The sequence below is a fragment of the Tetrao urogallus genome (assembly GCF_951394365.1).
Source record: "Tetrao urogallus genome assembly, chromosome: 9".
Classification (NCBI taxonomy): domain Eukaryota; kingdom Metazoa; phylum Chordata; class Aves; order Galliformes; family Phasianidae; genus Tetrao; species Tetrao urogallus.
The window spans coordinates 21,622,975-21,640,401 of NC_136822.1; the positions used below are offsets into that span (position 1 = coordinate 21,622,975).

Here is a 17,427-nt window from a genome sequence, read left to right on the forward strand (position 1 = left end):
ACAGTGGGAAGTACATCTTTGACTTTATATTGGGAATATTGACTTACATGAGGCTTATTACAGAATCATAGAATCACAGGGTTGGAAGGGACCTCAAGGATCATGAATCTTCAACCCCCCGCCACATGCAGCGGCACCAACCTCCACGTTTCATAGCAGCCCAGGCTGCCCAGGGCCCCATCCAACTGGCCTTGAACACCTCCAGGGATGGACGGGGCATCACAGCCTCTTGGGCAGCCTGTATTGTCCTAACTTATCTCATCAAACTGTTCAAAAGCACACTTAACAGGCTTCTTTGTAAAGAGTGGTGTTTGCCTGATAGACGATTTATTATTAGATAGTCAAATCAGTAGAAGAATAGAATTAGATGTGTTGTAGTGCTTGTTGTATTCCCATGGACTGTTTGTCATTGTGGTATGTCATATACAATAGAAATGTCATTATATTCCATGTGTCATGTAAGCTGGAAACGTATCTCACTCATCTAATAGACACTGTTGTCATTATGATCTAAATGGCCTTACAATTATTCAACAGCAGCAGGCACGATGTTTAAATGCAGTACTTTGAGACTCTCTATATCACATTTCCTTTTGCTTGCTTACAAAGGCATTCTTAGTAAATATTTACAAAGCACAAGATTTTCTGCAACAAAGAAGAGCATATATTGCCCCTTTTATCTTTTTTTGAATTCTATATGCTCTATGAATTTTTTGTCAGGTGATCTTTTTTCAAGATAAGGCACAATCTTCTTACATAGAGGTTTCTCTTTTGTTTTGGCTTGCCCTGGATCAATTGCCATAACGTAAGGAAATTGGCAAAAATATGTATTTCATTTTTATTACTGAATTATGATTGGCAGTTGTGATATGAGTATGAAATACTTTCTGATATAGATTCCAGTTATCCTGTTTTAGGTTTTGTAACATTTGCTGTTCAGCTGAAATGGTTTATACTCAGTCCCTCCCTCCACATAATTCTTTTTGGGTGACAAACGTAAAGGACGAGCTCTGTCACTTTTTTAACAAGATGGTTGTTTCCAAGGAATAAAAGAAAAAACGCCAAATGTAAAATATTAGTGCAACATTTTTAGCCATCAGTTTCAGCTCTGTGCTGAGGATTCTGGAAAGGAATGAAATCCAGTTTTTAATATTAAGCCACGGACTTTGCAGATGAAACTATGAACTGAAAAAGAGATTGTTTAGAGCATTGCAAGAGTGCTTGAAAGATGGTGAGTTCCTCTGCCCAACTGAATGCAGTAACTCATGTAATACATGCAGGCAGTCCTACTGAGCTGAAATCCCTCTGCTGAAATTCTTTGTTGAACTGGGGCCCTGGAGGCCTAACCTTGATCTTGGCTCTGCAACCACAGTTTTATGCACATTGGAGCATTTCAGTTGTTTTTATAGAAATCAATTTAAGATCACCTGATTGTGAAGTATGGTGGTGTAAGCTGCGAATGTGTGCTCATGCAAACAATGTTTGGTATTTATTAAAAAAAAAAAAAAAGGCAATTTAAAGTTACAATTTTGAACATTTTTGTACTATTTCAGTGAAGATACTGAGCTAGATTTTGTTTTTCAGCCTTCGTGCATTGAGATCATGTGACCTTTTGACATTTTTTAAGAAACCACATGCACCTGGGGTTGGGTTAAATGTCAGACCCTTATCTCTTTCTAAAACAAATTATCTAAATTCTTTCAACCTGTTGAAGGCATTTTAACCACAGGAGTGAATGTAAAGTCTATTTCAATTCTGTTGAGGAGGTTCGTATTCAGATGTGATGTGTTTTCATGTTTACCATGTACAAAGACAAGCTAACCAAACTGTAAGTTTTGAGGGGAAGAAACAACTTGCAGCACACACTTCTTTATTTCTCACTTGATATGTTTCAGGTTTGTTGTGCTTTATGAAGCTTACAATGTAGGAGACATTCCAGTTGGCAGTAAGCAAGTTGAGTTTCCATTAATTGGTTAGAATTTCTGGACGGCGAGTTGGTTCTGCATGAAATAATTATCTTCTGCATGAAATAATTATCTTCTATATTTGTGTTTTAAGATAAGAACCTGCGAGCTCCAAAGCCCTTTAAACCTGATAGGATCAGATTCCCAGAGACCGTTCGGTAAGCTGCTGGCATACCTGGGATCAGGATAGGATTCTGCAGAAAAATTAAAGTTTTTTAGGAGAGATATATCACATTGGAGCTAATTTTTCACTTCTGTATCAATAATCTTGAGAAATGGAAGGATTACCGTTGCTAGCATTCTACTCATTCCACTCTTTGTATTAGAAATAAATTTTCAGGCTCTTATCTTTGCTTGATGGCCTACATGCCTGCTCTATCTTTGGATTTTTATTCACTAGAAAAACACGAACATATATTTTTCCCTTTTTAGCTTTTTCAGTACTTATATGGAGCTCTGTGGCCACATGTCCTGTGTCGTGCCAACACATGGAATAAAGTTCGTGTGACCCTGTGGCCTCTTCTGCCATTGGCCATAATGTATGGCTGTTATGGCTGCATCATTCTTGAAGTCTGGCTTTACTTTTCCAACCTTAAGTTTCTTCCTTTGCCTTTTTGCTTACTGGAAGCAAACTCACAACAGTTGCAGTGCAGGCAGTCTAATTACAAAGTGTTTGTTGGGAAGCAGAACTTATTTGTAAGGAACAAATTCAAAATGCAGAATGGAACTCCTGTTATTGTGCTGCCACAGAGAGAGACAAAATTATATGGATTCATCTTTCTACTCCAGTGCAAGAAAAAAGTCTCAGGAGACTTGCACCAACCAAAGTGGCTGTGGTTGCTCTGTCACTCAACCTGAGCACTTTCTTGGCTACACATCAACGTTGGGGTGATTCACTGGGAATGAACATCTGCCAGTGGAGCACAGGGATGTGGAGAAGCGTGCTTAATGCTATATCCCTTCTCCGGCTCTTCCCTCTGCCCACCTCCTCTGCTTTTATCACAGCTCTTGTCACACGGTATTTTTCCTCGAGCTGTTTATCACCAGTGCAACTCGCTGTAGATTCTGTCCTGTGGAATGTTTCTTTCCCCAGCGATGCAATGAGTTGGCAGTCTTTTCCCAACCAAGTTCTTGTTAAGTGCAGAAGGAAATGAGTTAACTTAGCTCCTGCTGTTAAGCCCTGGCAATTGTGGTTAAGTAGTCAGCCATCATAAAAAAGGGAAACATTTGGTTTAAATCTAAAAGCCTTCTGATTGTTAAATCAGCGTTAGAGCAGGACAAAAATTAGTTTATTTAGAATTTCTGTACTGCTGGTGACAGAATTTATGTCATTTTCAACATAGATTGCTGCCAGTAGGAGAACAGCTAGTGCCAGATCTGCTTAATCTGTGTTGTATGCTTCTGTGAGTTGCCTCTTGTCGTGGGTGACTCAAAAAATTGCATCATCCTGTATCTCTAAATAACATAGAATAAATGCCTTTATAAGTGAAAACATACAAATTACAAAAATAGTCAGCATCAATGACAGCATTTCTCAGTTTAAAGCTCAAATATGTGGAAGCTCAGGTTAAACTCAGTGATGTGTGAGTCACTTTTTTGAAATGGAGCTTAGTGTGCCAGAAGTGTATTTCAGAATTTTACCTTGACAGAGGATTTGTTGAGCCTTGGGGTTTTTTTTATTATCATTCTTGGTAGCTGTACAAACCATGGTTAATTTGCTCAAAATTCATTAAGTTGATAACTAGTTATCAGCTAAAATATGCACGGATCCTTAAGAAGTGCAGATCTCAGAGAATTTAAGAGAATTGCCTTCTGTTTTCCTCCTCTAAAATTATGGAGTCGTCAAACACAACTGTTTAGATTTGTAACTGTTTGCTCATCCTGTGGTTTCTGATAGCTGAGGTGGGCCTTCTGGGTGCAGTTCTGGCTGGGGCTGTTTAAGTGCTCCTGGTGCCCTTCAGGGTTAGCTGGGCTGTTGTGCCCAACTCCAAACTCTTTCCATGTGGGGATGGAGCTCCTTCAGGTCCCGTGTCGTCGAATCACAGAACCATTCAGGTCAGAATAGACCTCTGAGATCCCCAGCCCAACCCCAGCCCACCCCCCACACCCTCAGTGCCACATCCCCACAGCTCTGAACACCCCAGGGATGCTGACCCCAGCGCTCCCTGGGCAGCTGTGCCACTGCATCATTGCTCTTTTGGAGAAGAAATGTTTCCTAATATCCAACCTGACCCCTCTTAGCACAACTCGAGTCTATAAGCTCCCCCTCTGCATGTCTCATTGCTGTCTGTAGGTGCTTGTGCTTAGACAATTCAGTTGTGTCATCAAAGGCCTCATTTCTGCACTGAGAACATTATGTCTATAGGTGAAAACCAATTCAGAAGATATGGAAGCAAGCTTTACAAAAAGCAAAAAGGAATGATCTGCCTGGAACTTACTGCACAGCCCCTCTTGCAGTTTCATATATGCTGTTTCTGTGTCCTCTGATGCTGAGACAGTGCTGTAACTTGCTGTCTATTGCTACAGGGCTTTTGTGTGATAGAAACAAATGTTTGCACATGATCTCTACTTAATTTTTTTTTCATGTTTGCAAGGAATGAAGTAGTGTAATACTTTGGTTCTTCTTCCTGAGGGGAGGCTAATCCTATCAAGTACTATAGAAAATGTTTGCATTTTTATTCCTGGATGCTTTTTCCATGCAATTTTTCACTTTTTTTTTCTTTTTTTTTTTTCTTTTTTTTTTTTTTTTTTTTTTTCAGAAAATATCATTTAAAAACTGCAACACAACTTGTTTGTAAAGCAGTACAGTCAGCTTTATTCCAGATGCATCATTCTGGAGTTTTTGATCTACAAAAAGTTGTTCTGTTTTTTTCGTTTTTCAAATTACTGGGAAAAATCTGTTAGTTCTGCAGGCCATTCTTTCTAGTTTTATGAAATAGTTTATGAAACACAGCCCAAGGATGAGAAGAACAATCTCATCTTGTTTTGCTCAGCTGTATCTTGGAAGAAATCAATCAGGTTTTTTTTTGTGTTTTAGAGGGAAACAAAATCAACTGGGGTATAAATGTGAGGGTCAGTGAGGCTGCAGAAGCAAATAGTTTTGATTTGACCAAAAAGCAATCTTATAACTAAAGAAATCCATAGGTTGGCTTTCTCCTGCTTCTGAATCTTTGAGGTGTGTTTGAAGGGAGCAGTTTGAAGTGACTGCAGCAGTTTGTGCATAATTTGATCAGTGAAGACATCAGAAATGTTCTCTTTGTTTCTTACAGGAACACCGGTGTATTCAGTGGCCTGGGGACCTGATTCTGAAAAAGTTCTCTATACTTCAGGAAAGCAGCTCGTTATTAAACCTCTCCAACCAAACGTTAAAGTTTTGCAGGTACTGTTAATGCATTCAGGTCTCACTTCCCACATGAAAGCTTTTTTCAGGTATCTGTAGTTTTCCCAAACGTTCAAAGTTTGTACTGCAGTTTTCCAGGCACTGGGCATGCTGCTATTTTTTTTTTTATTTTTTTTTTTCCCCACTTCTTATTTCAATTAAAGCTTCAGGTTTTTTGAGAATAAGGAGATTCTCAAATAGTTTTGTTTACAGAAAGGAACAATTTATTCTGTGCATATTCTTCGGGCGGCTGATCAAGGATTTCCCTTTTTGCAAGCAGAGAGGAAGCACGAAGATACAGAAACCTTTCCCTTTTCATTTGTTACTAAAAACCACAGAAAGATACAGAAACAATCATTTGGAGCAGTCTTTTATGCAGATCGTGATGCTTTCGTGTTCCAGGCTGTCTTTAATTTACTCTTCTGCAGAGTAGAATAAGTCAGTGCATGTACACTGATGGAAAACCTGATCTGCTTTGGGGTGTGAGAATGCTACTAAATGCTGAACAATGAATATTAAAAGTAGTCCTCAGACTTACTACATTTATGTTTAACCTATTGTTTTCCATTTCAGTGGAAGGCCCACGATGGGCTTATTTTAAAAACTGACTGGAACTCAGTGAATGAACTTATCCTTTCTGCAGGTGAAGACTGTAAATATAAGGTATGTACTGGCTAACTTTGTAGGGGAAGCTAAATGACCAAAAAAAGTTATTTGTAGACATTCTGATGTTTTCTAATTTTATTAAGACTTTGAAGCTTAAAACAAAATGTAAAGACTTTCAGTTTTCAAGAAAAACTTGTTAACCGAATTTATATTACATTGCTTCATCCAGTGGCATAAAATTAGAAAAATGTCAGAATAAAAACTATTAAAATGCACTTGATAATAGGTAGAAATACAGGAATGAATGATTGAATAATATAAGCTGTGCCACATACTGGAAAAAGTAATGACACTTAAAATTAGAGGAGATAGAGCCACTGTTTTCTGTTACAGGAGCATTAATGAATCCCTTAGGAAATTGTGTAGTTAGAACATTTTATATCCAAAATGGAAAGCACGTATTGTGTTTCTTCCCTTAAGTAGGAACTTCCTATTGTGTGACACATTGGTTCTGTCATTCTCTGCATGTCCAATGGCTGTGGGAAAAACACATGCAAGTATTAAATGAAAAAAAGACCATATCCATCAAAGTATTGAAGTCAAATGGCTTTGCTCTGTTCGTTGGCTTCCTGGTCTCCTTTTAGTTACAATCAGTGAGAAAATCTCTTGGCTTACACATTTGAAGAGGTGCCTTGCATTTTTGGGAAACAAGTAGAAATAAAATAAATCTCGTGGTCATGTTTTCAGCTTACAGTGAAGTGCAGGGAACACTCATTATTTCAAAATATTTCATACACAGTCATGTAATATTTGTCATAGCAGTGAAGTAGTGTCTGCTGCATTATACTAACCAATATGGATTGGGAACAGCCTTTCATGGAAAGCAAACTGTAACGTGTCATTTTTTTTTCCCAGTTGCACAAAATGCACTCAAGTAACTCGCAGAGTGTATTTTTGTAACTGCTGTAATTGTGAAGGCAAGTGATAGCTCTGTAGGTGCGCCCAAAATATGGTTTTATAGGTAGAATTATTTTTTTAAAGGTTTGGGACAGTTATGGGCATCTACTGTACAGCTCACAGCCCCATGAGTATCCAATAACGTCTGTTGCCTGGTCTGGGGATGGAGAATTATTTGCTGTGGGATCTTTCCATACTTTACGTCTATGTGATAAAACTGGGGTAAGTAACAACTCTGAGAAACAGCAGATGTGGAACTCTGCAAGTTGTTTGATAATACAGTAAATATTCCTGAGGATATACGTGTACAGGCAAGTATTTTTATTAGCAGAAACCAGTTTTGACTTCCAACACCTTTCTGCTGGCTGTATCTCTTCTTGATCTGCCCAGATGTGCTTCTGAATGTGTTCTGGGTAGGTGAAATTTCTTCAGATAATACTGTCTTTCAGGACATTTCATTTTTCTGTGCTTTTTATTTTTATAGCTTTTGTGGCTTTTTTCTTTAAAAAAATACAAAAAACACAGTAAGCATTTACAAGCATAAAAAGCAGCTATTAACCATAACAAGCAAGGGCTGTGTGACTATAACCTGCCTTAAAAAAGCAGATAGAAGAACAATGTGGAAAATAATACAGGAAGAAAAATTTCTCTGCATTTTTTTTTTTCTTGAAAGAATAATAAAATTTCATAGGCACATCTTACAAAGAAATCACAAAATGCAGTGGTTGGACATTAGAAGCTATAAGGCAAAAGCAAGATTAAAAGAGGAGCTAAGGGAATGTTGCTGAAGGATGGGCAGACAGTTATTCTAACTAAAGACATACTTCTGTCTTCTCATCTGAACTTCTCTGTTACTTCCTAACTCTAAAATAACTCTGATAGAAAAAAGGCAGCTACTGGAAATGCCTCTGTTTCTCTCTCTTAAACAATAATAATTATAATTTTTTTTTCCTCCCAACTCGCAGCTTTACTTTTACTACATTTGCTATTGCTGACCAAATATTTTATTTTTTTTTTTAACTTTTTCTCCAGTTAAAATCAATGCGGTTTCATCTGCCTTCACTGGTATTCTAAGTAAGTTAGCCCAGAGCACAGATTGACCTGATTGTCTCTGTGGATTTCCTGTGGTTCTGCAGCTTTTTGTTCAGACTCGGATTGCATCAAACCTTGCTGGTTTGGGACTTTCATTGACCCATTCTCTACCTCTTTTGCTGTTGCATTTGTTGCTCTTTGCTCAGCTTGGGAAAACAGTGTTTGTTGTGATCATTTGGGGTGTCTTCAGTACGTTGGGTTTTTCCTTACCACAAACAGGGATGACACATCTCAGGTAGCTTTAGACTCTTGAAGAAAAGCCCTTCCATGAGAGCAGTTGTGCAGGTTAAGGTCTGACTCTTCATCATTCACTTTCTGTACTGAATCTGGATTCGGCAGCATTCCTTGATGTAGGCCATGATCATTTTGTGCACACCCAACTTTAATTGATCTTCTTCTCTGTTTAATATTCTGTGTAACTCCGTTTCAAAAGCAATTGAAAGAATAACCTTCTCTGTGGCCCTCCCATCTCCCTGTGTGTGTGTGTGTGTGTGTGTGTGTGTGTGTGTGTGTGTGTATGTATGCTGTTGTAGGAGTGTTTTATATATGTATAGTGTATTTTGCTTGATGCAGCTGAGCAAGGTATATTTATACTAGTGTAATTACATTTGTGTGGGACTACACTGTAACACAACGCTTTAAACAGGCAGACTAGCTGTTACTATTGGTATTCTTCCTAGAACAGCACTTGAAACCATGAGCTCCTCTTCCACAACAGCTTTCTGCCTCCCTTCTGCGTACTGGGATTACTGAGCTACATCAGCAAGTGGTAAACTGAAATAAATATGCTCTTGTGGGGGTGATGCCAACAATTTAAATTGCATTTTGCACTCAATACAGATTTAAGTTTAAATGTGGCAAAGACTGATGTAGTGGAAAAGGAAGAAAAATGCTGGAGTTTTTTCTGCTGTCATGTGTGCTGTTTTGTAGCAAACAGCTTTTGTTTCTGATCCCCAGGGCATTACTGTTTCTCTTGCTAGTCATTATGTAATCTAATTTATTATAAGTGCAGTTGAGACTCCCGCTAACTGAAAACTAGTAATTTGTAATCAGTATTTAATATTGAATAACCTTGTGGAATTTATTTAAAATTTTAATGCAAATGGGTTTATTTTTTCATAAAGTTAAGGGTTCTTTTACCTGCTTTACTACTCAACTCTTAAAGAAGCAAAGACATGTACAGTAGCTTGTGCCAGATGCTTTTCTGTGTTCAGCTGCTAGCCACGATCATTTGTTATCTTCAAAAGTCATGATTTTTAATGAAAGTTTTTTTCCTGACATTAAGTATAAATAGTTACTAAAGAGCCAGCTTTGCTAATATTGAGGGAAATGGAAGAATGATTCACATACCACCAGAGTGATGGAGTTTGAAGAGAACCAGACCTGGCTTTTACTGGTCAACATAGACATTTTTATTATGTCTGATGTAATGGAGCTGTATTGGCAAATTGCTCCTCGGGGAGCCATCAGGCGATATATATATCATTAACTCTTCTCTAGCATATGTGTTCAGTTTGGGGACATAATTAAATTAAATTCTGTTAGCGTATGTTCTTTTTTCCTATTCTTTTCTTTCTTCCTGGATACTTTGTTCTGGCAGCTGTACGTTAAGAAGGGAAAACTAAAAATGGAATAGTAACTCCTAGAACAATTTTATTTCTTTTAAAAATCATCTTTGCCTCTTGTTAGCATTATTAATCTAAAAGAAATGATTAAGGTCACACCAAACAAAATTTGCTTGGTATTGACTGTTGGAATTTGTTGTCTGCTCTATTGTCTGTCATCATTAATCCTGTAGAGACTGCTGAGATTAATTTTAAAAATACTGAAATGTGATGCTGGGTGCGTTGATGGACTTGAATCTTCCTGGTGTTCGTGGCTTTTCAGAGTCTGGTCACTTGGATGGAGGGCAGAGCTTAAAAAGTTCCTTTATGTAAGCTATTTCCTGTGGCTCTGCATGCTTCCCTTGCCATTACTGATCAGGTCAAAATATTTACACAGCAAGAGATGCTAAGAATGACAAATTCACAAGCTTCCACCTCCTCCGTTCTGCTCCCACGTCGTGTTGTAGGAAATGGGCTCTACCCATCTACTCCAAAGACAGGTTGTGTCCCAAGTGCTTCACGGGCTGTAGAAGGATAATAGATAAAGACACTGGAATAAAATTTAGGAAATACCTATAGAAAATAAGGGAAAAAGTTCTGCAAGTGTGACGGCAACTCCTCACTGCATTGGGAACAAATGTGAGTATGGTGCTGTGGCTAAAAACATGGAGCTCTGTCTTTTCATCCTTTTCCTAGTAAGATAGACTTGGATATAATGAGAGTCCATGTCCAGGATTGGTCAGATGTTAAATAGTTAGCAGTGTTCCCTTTTCCTTGTGTTGAAAACTGCTGACAAATTAGAAGAAAAAGCATCTAAGGATTTTAAAACCACAGTGTTGCAGATATTCACAAAGAAGCTCTGCAAATAATTTTTCTCATTAAAGCCATTTAAATTCAGGACATTTTGCAGAATTCATATTATCATATATCCTTCCTATTAACATTAGATATTAGACTAATAGAAAAAAGATGGTGAGATTTTGGAAGTAGCTATTATACCATGCATGTGTTTTCATGCTGCTTAGAACTGAACTGCACTGCAGCACTGGAAATCCCAACAAATCTGTTTTCTATAGAGTTACTATGAGCTTTGATCTCATTACATTTAGTTTTAGCCTTGCTTCACAGAGATATGCATTTGGCAGTGTAACAAAATAAGGGCTTTTTCTGCGCTGTCTCTGTTTCATCCACCTTTATTAACAGTCATGATTCTGAATTCTTTGTAGCTCAATAAAAGAAAAAAATATTACAGATAGGTTTCCCATGGAGTTATGTTGCTGACCAATTCTTTCCAAGCTGACATATTTTAATTTATTAGAATTGGCTAATGTGACTTCTGGAAGAAAATGAAAACATGTGGATCATCTATGGAAGTAATCATCTATTTAAAGAATTAAATCAGTGTTTCATTTTCTAAGGTTAAGAATTTATACGGGACAGTTTATCATCCTATTTTTCTTCTGGGCTCTAACAATTCTATGTTTGCTTGGATTTCAGGAGAACTGTAGGAAAGCAGCTGAATACCTCCCCTGGGGGTGGTGGCTCAGTCAGTTCTTGGTAATTAACATTAATTACCAGAGTTAAGTCCGCAAAATGTTTGCAGGAGCCCTTCTTAGTTGTGTGTTTCAGCAGCACAGGTGCTGTGTGTTCACACGTAGCACGGGATTTCCTTAGCACCTGCTGTGCATGCTGTGTCTGCTTTGTAGAATCTTTTGTGGGTTCCTGTGTGGTGGGACTTGAAGGCCTAATAATGGTGGGGTTTGATATAATAAACCTTATGTTTTATACTCAATATAAAATGTGTGGAGTCATACATAGACAGACATGCACCCGCAGTCTGGTTCTGTGTATGTATTCATGGTCAGGTATTTCTAATGCACCTAAGTATAGATTTGCTTTGGATAATTGATTGTTGTAATCTTACAAGATTAGGTTTGCCTTCCATTACACTTGTAATGGAGAGAGACTCTGAGTGGAGACCAGCTGGGAGCAGCTAATCATCCACAGTTGGCAATAACAATTAGTATTATTTCTATTAGTAGTAGTAGTAGTAGCATTAATACTACAATTAGTATTATTAGTATTGTTATTAGTATTAATACTACAATTAGTGTTACTGTTAGTCATTTAAAATGTAAGAAATGGTTCTTTTTTTTCATTGCATTTCTTCTTGAAGTATTTATTCATTGGTATCACGTGGATAACTGTATTGTGCTCAGTCCAGAAATAATAACTGACTCCATCCTTTGTAGCAGGTCCTGAGTAATCGATATTTGTCATTTGAAAGGCTGTCCTTGTTCCTGGGACATGGAGCTCTCTGGAGCTGCTCATTAAAGCTGTTTGACCCACATCTCAGTTTCCGTTTCTGGAAGTCAGGCAACATGCAATGGCTGCAGTGCTTCATCTCTTCTAGTACATTGTGTAACCACAATAGGGAAGCTTAAATTACTGCTTTTAGATATTTATGCAATATATTTTTTAAAATCCAACCTCTGTGACCTCCCTTTTTGTTCTTGAGGTAGTTTATTGAATTCAGCAATGAATTAATTATGGCACAGGAAAAGTGTGAGCCAAGCAGTTATGGCAAAGTGTAATATTGCAGCATTTTGACAGATGTCGGTACAGCGTTCATACAGTCATATTCACACCTTGATTTTTAGAAGAACTCAGTGTACTGAGGAGATACATAAACTCTATTTCAGTTTCTAGGTGTTGTTTCTATCTTGTAATTGGAGAGATTAATTATGTTCAGTTATGGCGGCATTTTATGTGCACAATAGATGTGTCAGGCATCCTCAGGGAGTACGAGTCACTGGGGTTGCCTGAGTTATACCAGGAGCTTTCAGAAAGAAATGGAAAATACAACTTTAATTGTTTTATATTTGAAAACATGTACTTGTGTTAGGTTACCATCTGGCAATATGTAACTAAGTTTTTAAAATACCTGAAAAAACAAATTGTAGAACCCTCTGTCAGAGTTGCAGTGTATCTGCTATGCATGAGGAAGCATCACTAAAGACAGATTCTTCTGGCACCCTTATTTGGTGTTCCATTGATGGCTTACTGCCTTGATCTAATGTAAATTGCCTTAGAAAAAAACCTTGTCTGTTTGGGAAGATCCTAATATCCAACTTTGAAACTTTGCTTCTTCAAACTAAGCTCAGCTCGATCACCTGTGGCCAGCTGTGAGATGTCTCAGATGTGAGGCATTCGGAGCACTGTGAGTGTGCTTGTTGTGATCACTTGCCCTACAGCTCTGCACCTTCCTCATTCCCAACGTGAGCATGTCAGACACAAGTCAGTGGCGTGCCCTTGATTGCTATGGAGTGTTACTCACAGAGTTCATCTCACTGAGGCAGAAAAGTGGGTTACACTCTTTTCACTCTTTTCTTTAAAAAAAAAAAAAAGAAAGAAAAAAAAGAAAAAAGCAAAACCAACATGCAGTTACATTCTCCAATTGCAGTGAATGGTGTTTCCAAGCCAAAAGGCATGGAAGCTGAAGCCTTGAAATTGAGTGCTTGCAATTGGAAAGTCAGTCAGTGCTGACATTGTCTTTCACTCACTTTCATATGCATGGGCAGTGGAAGAGCCCTAGCTGAGGAGGTCATCTTATATAGTGTGCTGCACATGGTTAGCACAGTGGGGAGTTTGAATTTCATCCCGTCGTGTTTCCCTGCTATTGAAAGTTGGTGTCTGACACCTTTATTTTAATATGATTTTTGTGATATCATTTCATATAAATCACATGAAGGCTTTGCATGAAGGACTTCATATTTCTTTGGTCTGATGTGTACTGCAAAAGAAATCAGAACATGAAACGTGGTAGAAACATTAGGTGAGCGTTTTCTTCCAGCTGTCTCCCCTTTGGTATAATATCATGTATCTGAAAGTCATGAGAATCCAATGGCTACATTTAATTTCAATCACATGTTTTTTCTTAACGATTCGATTCTTCAGGTTTCAAATGCATCTGAATACTCAGGTAGCTTTTTGAAAGCTAAATGCATTTTAAAATATTCTCTTGAACGGTTCTGAAGAAGTTATAGTTGAGGTTTGCATCTCATTTTTGAACTCTGGTTTAAATCCCAAAAGTCCTTAAAAGGTTATTTCATTTTAGTCATCCACTTTCAGGGAAATGCTTGTTCTCAGATTTGGGATGACTCGTATTTCTGAGATGCAAGAAACAGGGAAAAAAAGGTCTTGGTCTGAAAATTCTTCTCGTTTTTGACGAGAATGTATTGGTGGATTTGGACCCACCTAAACTTGAGAGGAGCTTTGCACATAAGGCTGGGGGAACTTTTGAATAAGGGTTTTCATAAATGTGGAAAAGGAATAAAATTACGGTTAGCATTAAATGTAAGCTTCTCTGCTTCTCTCCAAGGCTCGGCCAGATGTCACTACTTTGCTTGCAGTCATGTTTCAATTTCTTGTTGCAAGCATAGCAACTGGAAATTTTAATACATCCTTCACCTATAAAATAACAATAAGAGCCCAGAGAAAAGAAGTGGGCAAGGCATCCAGCATCTTTTTTGTGTTAGGAGAAGGGTGCATAGCATCACTTCCAGTGCTTTTCTCAATCCACCAATGTCACAGTGCTGGGAGCACACTGAGCAGCTGTAGGAGCCTGGCAGCTCTGTGTGCAAGAGGAGCAGCTGCTGCATGCTGCCCAGGCACGGCTGCTCCTCTCCAGCAGAAACAGAATGCAGATGTTTAAGACTGCTGTACCATTGTAGTTGTTTCTACGTACATCCACTTAAATTTCTGTGTAGTAACCATGCATGTTTATGAAGGACTAGATGCACTTTAAGTGACTAGACAACTGGACATTCTTGATTTTTGCCCTGATGGCTTTCCTTTTTGTGTCCCTGCTTTTCAATCTAATGGAAGAAATCTAATCTTGATTCACTTATTAAAATTGTAATACAATTTATCTCATTGATACGTTTCCTTGTAAATATTAACAATACTCTGTTTATTACAATAAGTTACATCCAAGAAGTACAGAAAAAGTTAAGAATTCTTTTTTCTCTCTCTGCAAGTGGTCCTATGCTTTAGAGAAGCCAAACACTGGCAGCATATTTAATATTGCTTGGTCCGTGGATGGCACTCAGCTGGCTGGAGCTTGTGGGAACGGCCATGTCATTTTTGCCCATGTTGTGGAGCAACGCTGGGAGTGGAAGAACTTTGAAATAACATTGATTAAGAGAAGAACCATGCAGGTAACCCAAACAACACTGTGCATTCAGAGTAGCAGCTTTCTAAGGCCTTTTTTTAATAAGAGATTTTTCAGTCTTCAAGTAACAAGTATTATTGATTATTCATTAATGACTATCATAAAATTGCCTTGTACAGAAGATCATATCATCAGATGAACCAGAAGTACCTTATCCTCCAGAATAATGCACAGCTGTGGGAAGCTGCTTACATGAGAGAGAAAACTCCAGGTGTAAGAAAAATGTTTATGCAGAAAACAATATGTTGACCATAACCAATAGAATTACAGACACTGTCAGCGAAGATGAGACTGCATCACTAAGTACAGACAATATAGAGGAGCTTTCTTTGCCTTACCTGCATCCAGCAGTTGTTGGAGCTGCTCGTTTAGTAAGATTTCCTGTATCCCTCTTGATAATGAGGCTATGATGAACGTTGCTGTCTCGGTGCGTTTCCAGATAAATTTACTTGCTGGCTACGGCTGCAAAGAGTTGTAATGTGCTTTCCTGCACCACATATTGTATTACAGCCTAAATTCAGGTCTTCCAAACCTACAGAAATGTGTTGTATATCATATAACGTGCATCAGGTACCTACGTGGTGCTTCCAGCCCTTGGGGACTGAGCACTGGGCTCTGGCCTCCGTGGGAGCTGCCAAGTCCCAGCCCTGCTGGAATCACAGCAGGCCCTACATGTGGTTTCTGGAGCTTAGGTTTAGGATCCTTCCTTTGAAAAATCTTGGCCTGAATCCACATTTAGGTTACCAAATATCTGCGAATTAATACAAAAATATGAATTTTACCTTTTAATTTGTTCTCTGTGTTCTCAGACACTGACTCACAACATTCACTCAAGACAGTGGGGTAATATAAGATTTCCATTTTACACACTTTCCAAATTGCACATTTGGCATTAGATAGAAAGCCAATATTTTCAGTATCAAAGTCAAGTTCCCAAATTCCTAATGATGCCCTTAAAAGTTTTCGTGTCTTGATTCTTTAATGTTGACTATGTAATTGAGAAAAGTTGTAACAACAGGAACGCTGTGTTACAGTTGTGTTCGGTGGGTGGGATAATATGAGTCAGTGTCTGGGAACACAGAGAACAAATTAGCAGGTAAGAATTCATATTTCTTCTTTCATTCCCAGACATCGACTCGTAACAGATGGGCTCTGCTAATAACTCCAGGGAGTTTGAATATGCAAACAACTGAGGAAGGATAGCTAACACTGATCCAAGATTAACATCTTATTTTGTTATTTTCTTCTGAATTTATTTGATTCCTGTATATTTACAGAGGAAAACATTGCCTACAGAGGAAAACAAAAGCTTCTAAATGCTTTCTTTTGTCATTATTATAATAGCAAAGTTATGGATGCATCACTGTAGTGGACACAGTAATTAATATGTCTTGCAAATGATTGCTAGACTTCCATAACAATTGAATCCATCCTTGTTTTGCAATCAGTTACAAAATGGAGGAAATCTGGGTGAAATCCTTACATTCGAGATGCCTGAAATCTTTGAGCTCAAGGATGTGTCTTGGTTACAAACAACTGGTTTGCTTGAAACGCTGTAATTTGAGCAGACTTTCACATAAGTGGCAAAGACACGGCCAGCTTATTAAAGTCAGCACCTACATTGCTCTTCCTTCAGAATGTGGGAGCACTAAAATATATTAAGTAGAGCTATCTAATATCTCAGCAGCAATCTTTGTCCAAATCTTGGATATTGCTGAGTTGTTTGAATGGGATTTTGATGGAATCACTGAAGTATCACTTTTCAAATTGTTTAAGTAATCAGCTGAACAGTGAGCCTTGAAAGGGGGACGTTCAGACAGCCTCAATCACCAGAGCTTCACATCTAATGTTTTTCTTGTGCCTTCGTGTTCCAGTTAAGCATTGATTATTTCTTAAATTTAAGGAGGTCCGACTCTTCAGTAGTTTTTATTCTTCGAGCATTAGTGCTGCCTACTGCCATTGTATTCAACCCCAAATTTCTCTTCATCAGGTGCACAATGTTCTCAATGATGCAGTTGATTTGCTGGAGTTCCGTGACAGAGTTATTAAGGCTTCTTTGAGCTATGGGCATTTGGTTGTTTCAACTTCTCTTCAGTGTTACATATTTTCGTAAGTAATATATATTCACAAAACCTTTTTGGGTTTATTTAAGAAACAAGAATTTCTTTCCTTGTAAGAAAGCAGCAGAAACTTTCTTTTGGAAACTAATTGGAATATTCTATCTAGCATCATCTGAAGAAAATGAGAGTATAGTTGCACTCCTCCTGCCATCCTTTCCTTCAGCCTCTTGTTGGTTCAGTGTCTGTATGTGTTGCTACAAAAAGTTCTACTCTTTCCAGGTAGAGGCAGCAGTAGTGCTGGCTGGATGCAAGCATGTTTGCCCCGGTTGGGTGACTCCATCCACTGTCTTCTTTGAAAACTGCTTCTAGCATGCCAATTATTTTGGAATAGAGTAGGAATTATTTAGTCCTACATGATGTTTTAAGAACACCATATTCTGTTTCTTATGCTGAAATCTAAAGTTTACTCCTGAAGAACGGAGCAGTGAGGCAAGTCACGATAACAGTAATCCAGTGTGTAATAGGGCACGCA

At 38.2% G+C, this 17,427-nt stretch overlaps 1 protein-coding gene across 1 annotated transcript in view; it reads left to right on the forward strand.

The window, feature by feature from the left end:
• The window catches only part of IFT80 (intraflagellar transport 80), a gene marked incomplete at its 3' end in the record, with an annotated part of 35,827 nt that overhangs the window by 10,468 nt on the left and 7,932 nt on the right, over positions 1-17,427 (forward strand). Inside the window, exons 4-9 of the mRNA XM_079539647.1 lie at positions 5,234-5,343; positions 5,917-6,006; positions 6,991-7,128; positions 14,642-14,821; positions 16,826-16,944; positions 17,358-17,412. Of these exons, the coding sequence (XP_079395773.1) occupies positions 5,234-5,343; positions 5,917-6,006; positions 6,991-7,128; positions 14,642-14,821; positions 16,826-16,944; positions 17,358-17,412 (692 nt within the window). The remainder of the gene's footprint in view (positions 1-5,233; positions 5,344-5,916; positions 6,007-6,990; positions 7,129-14,641; positions 14,822-16,825; positions 16,945-17,357; positions 17,413-17,427) is intronic.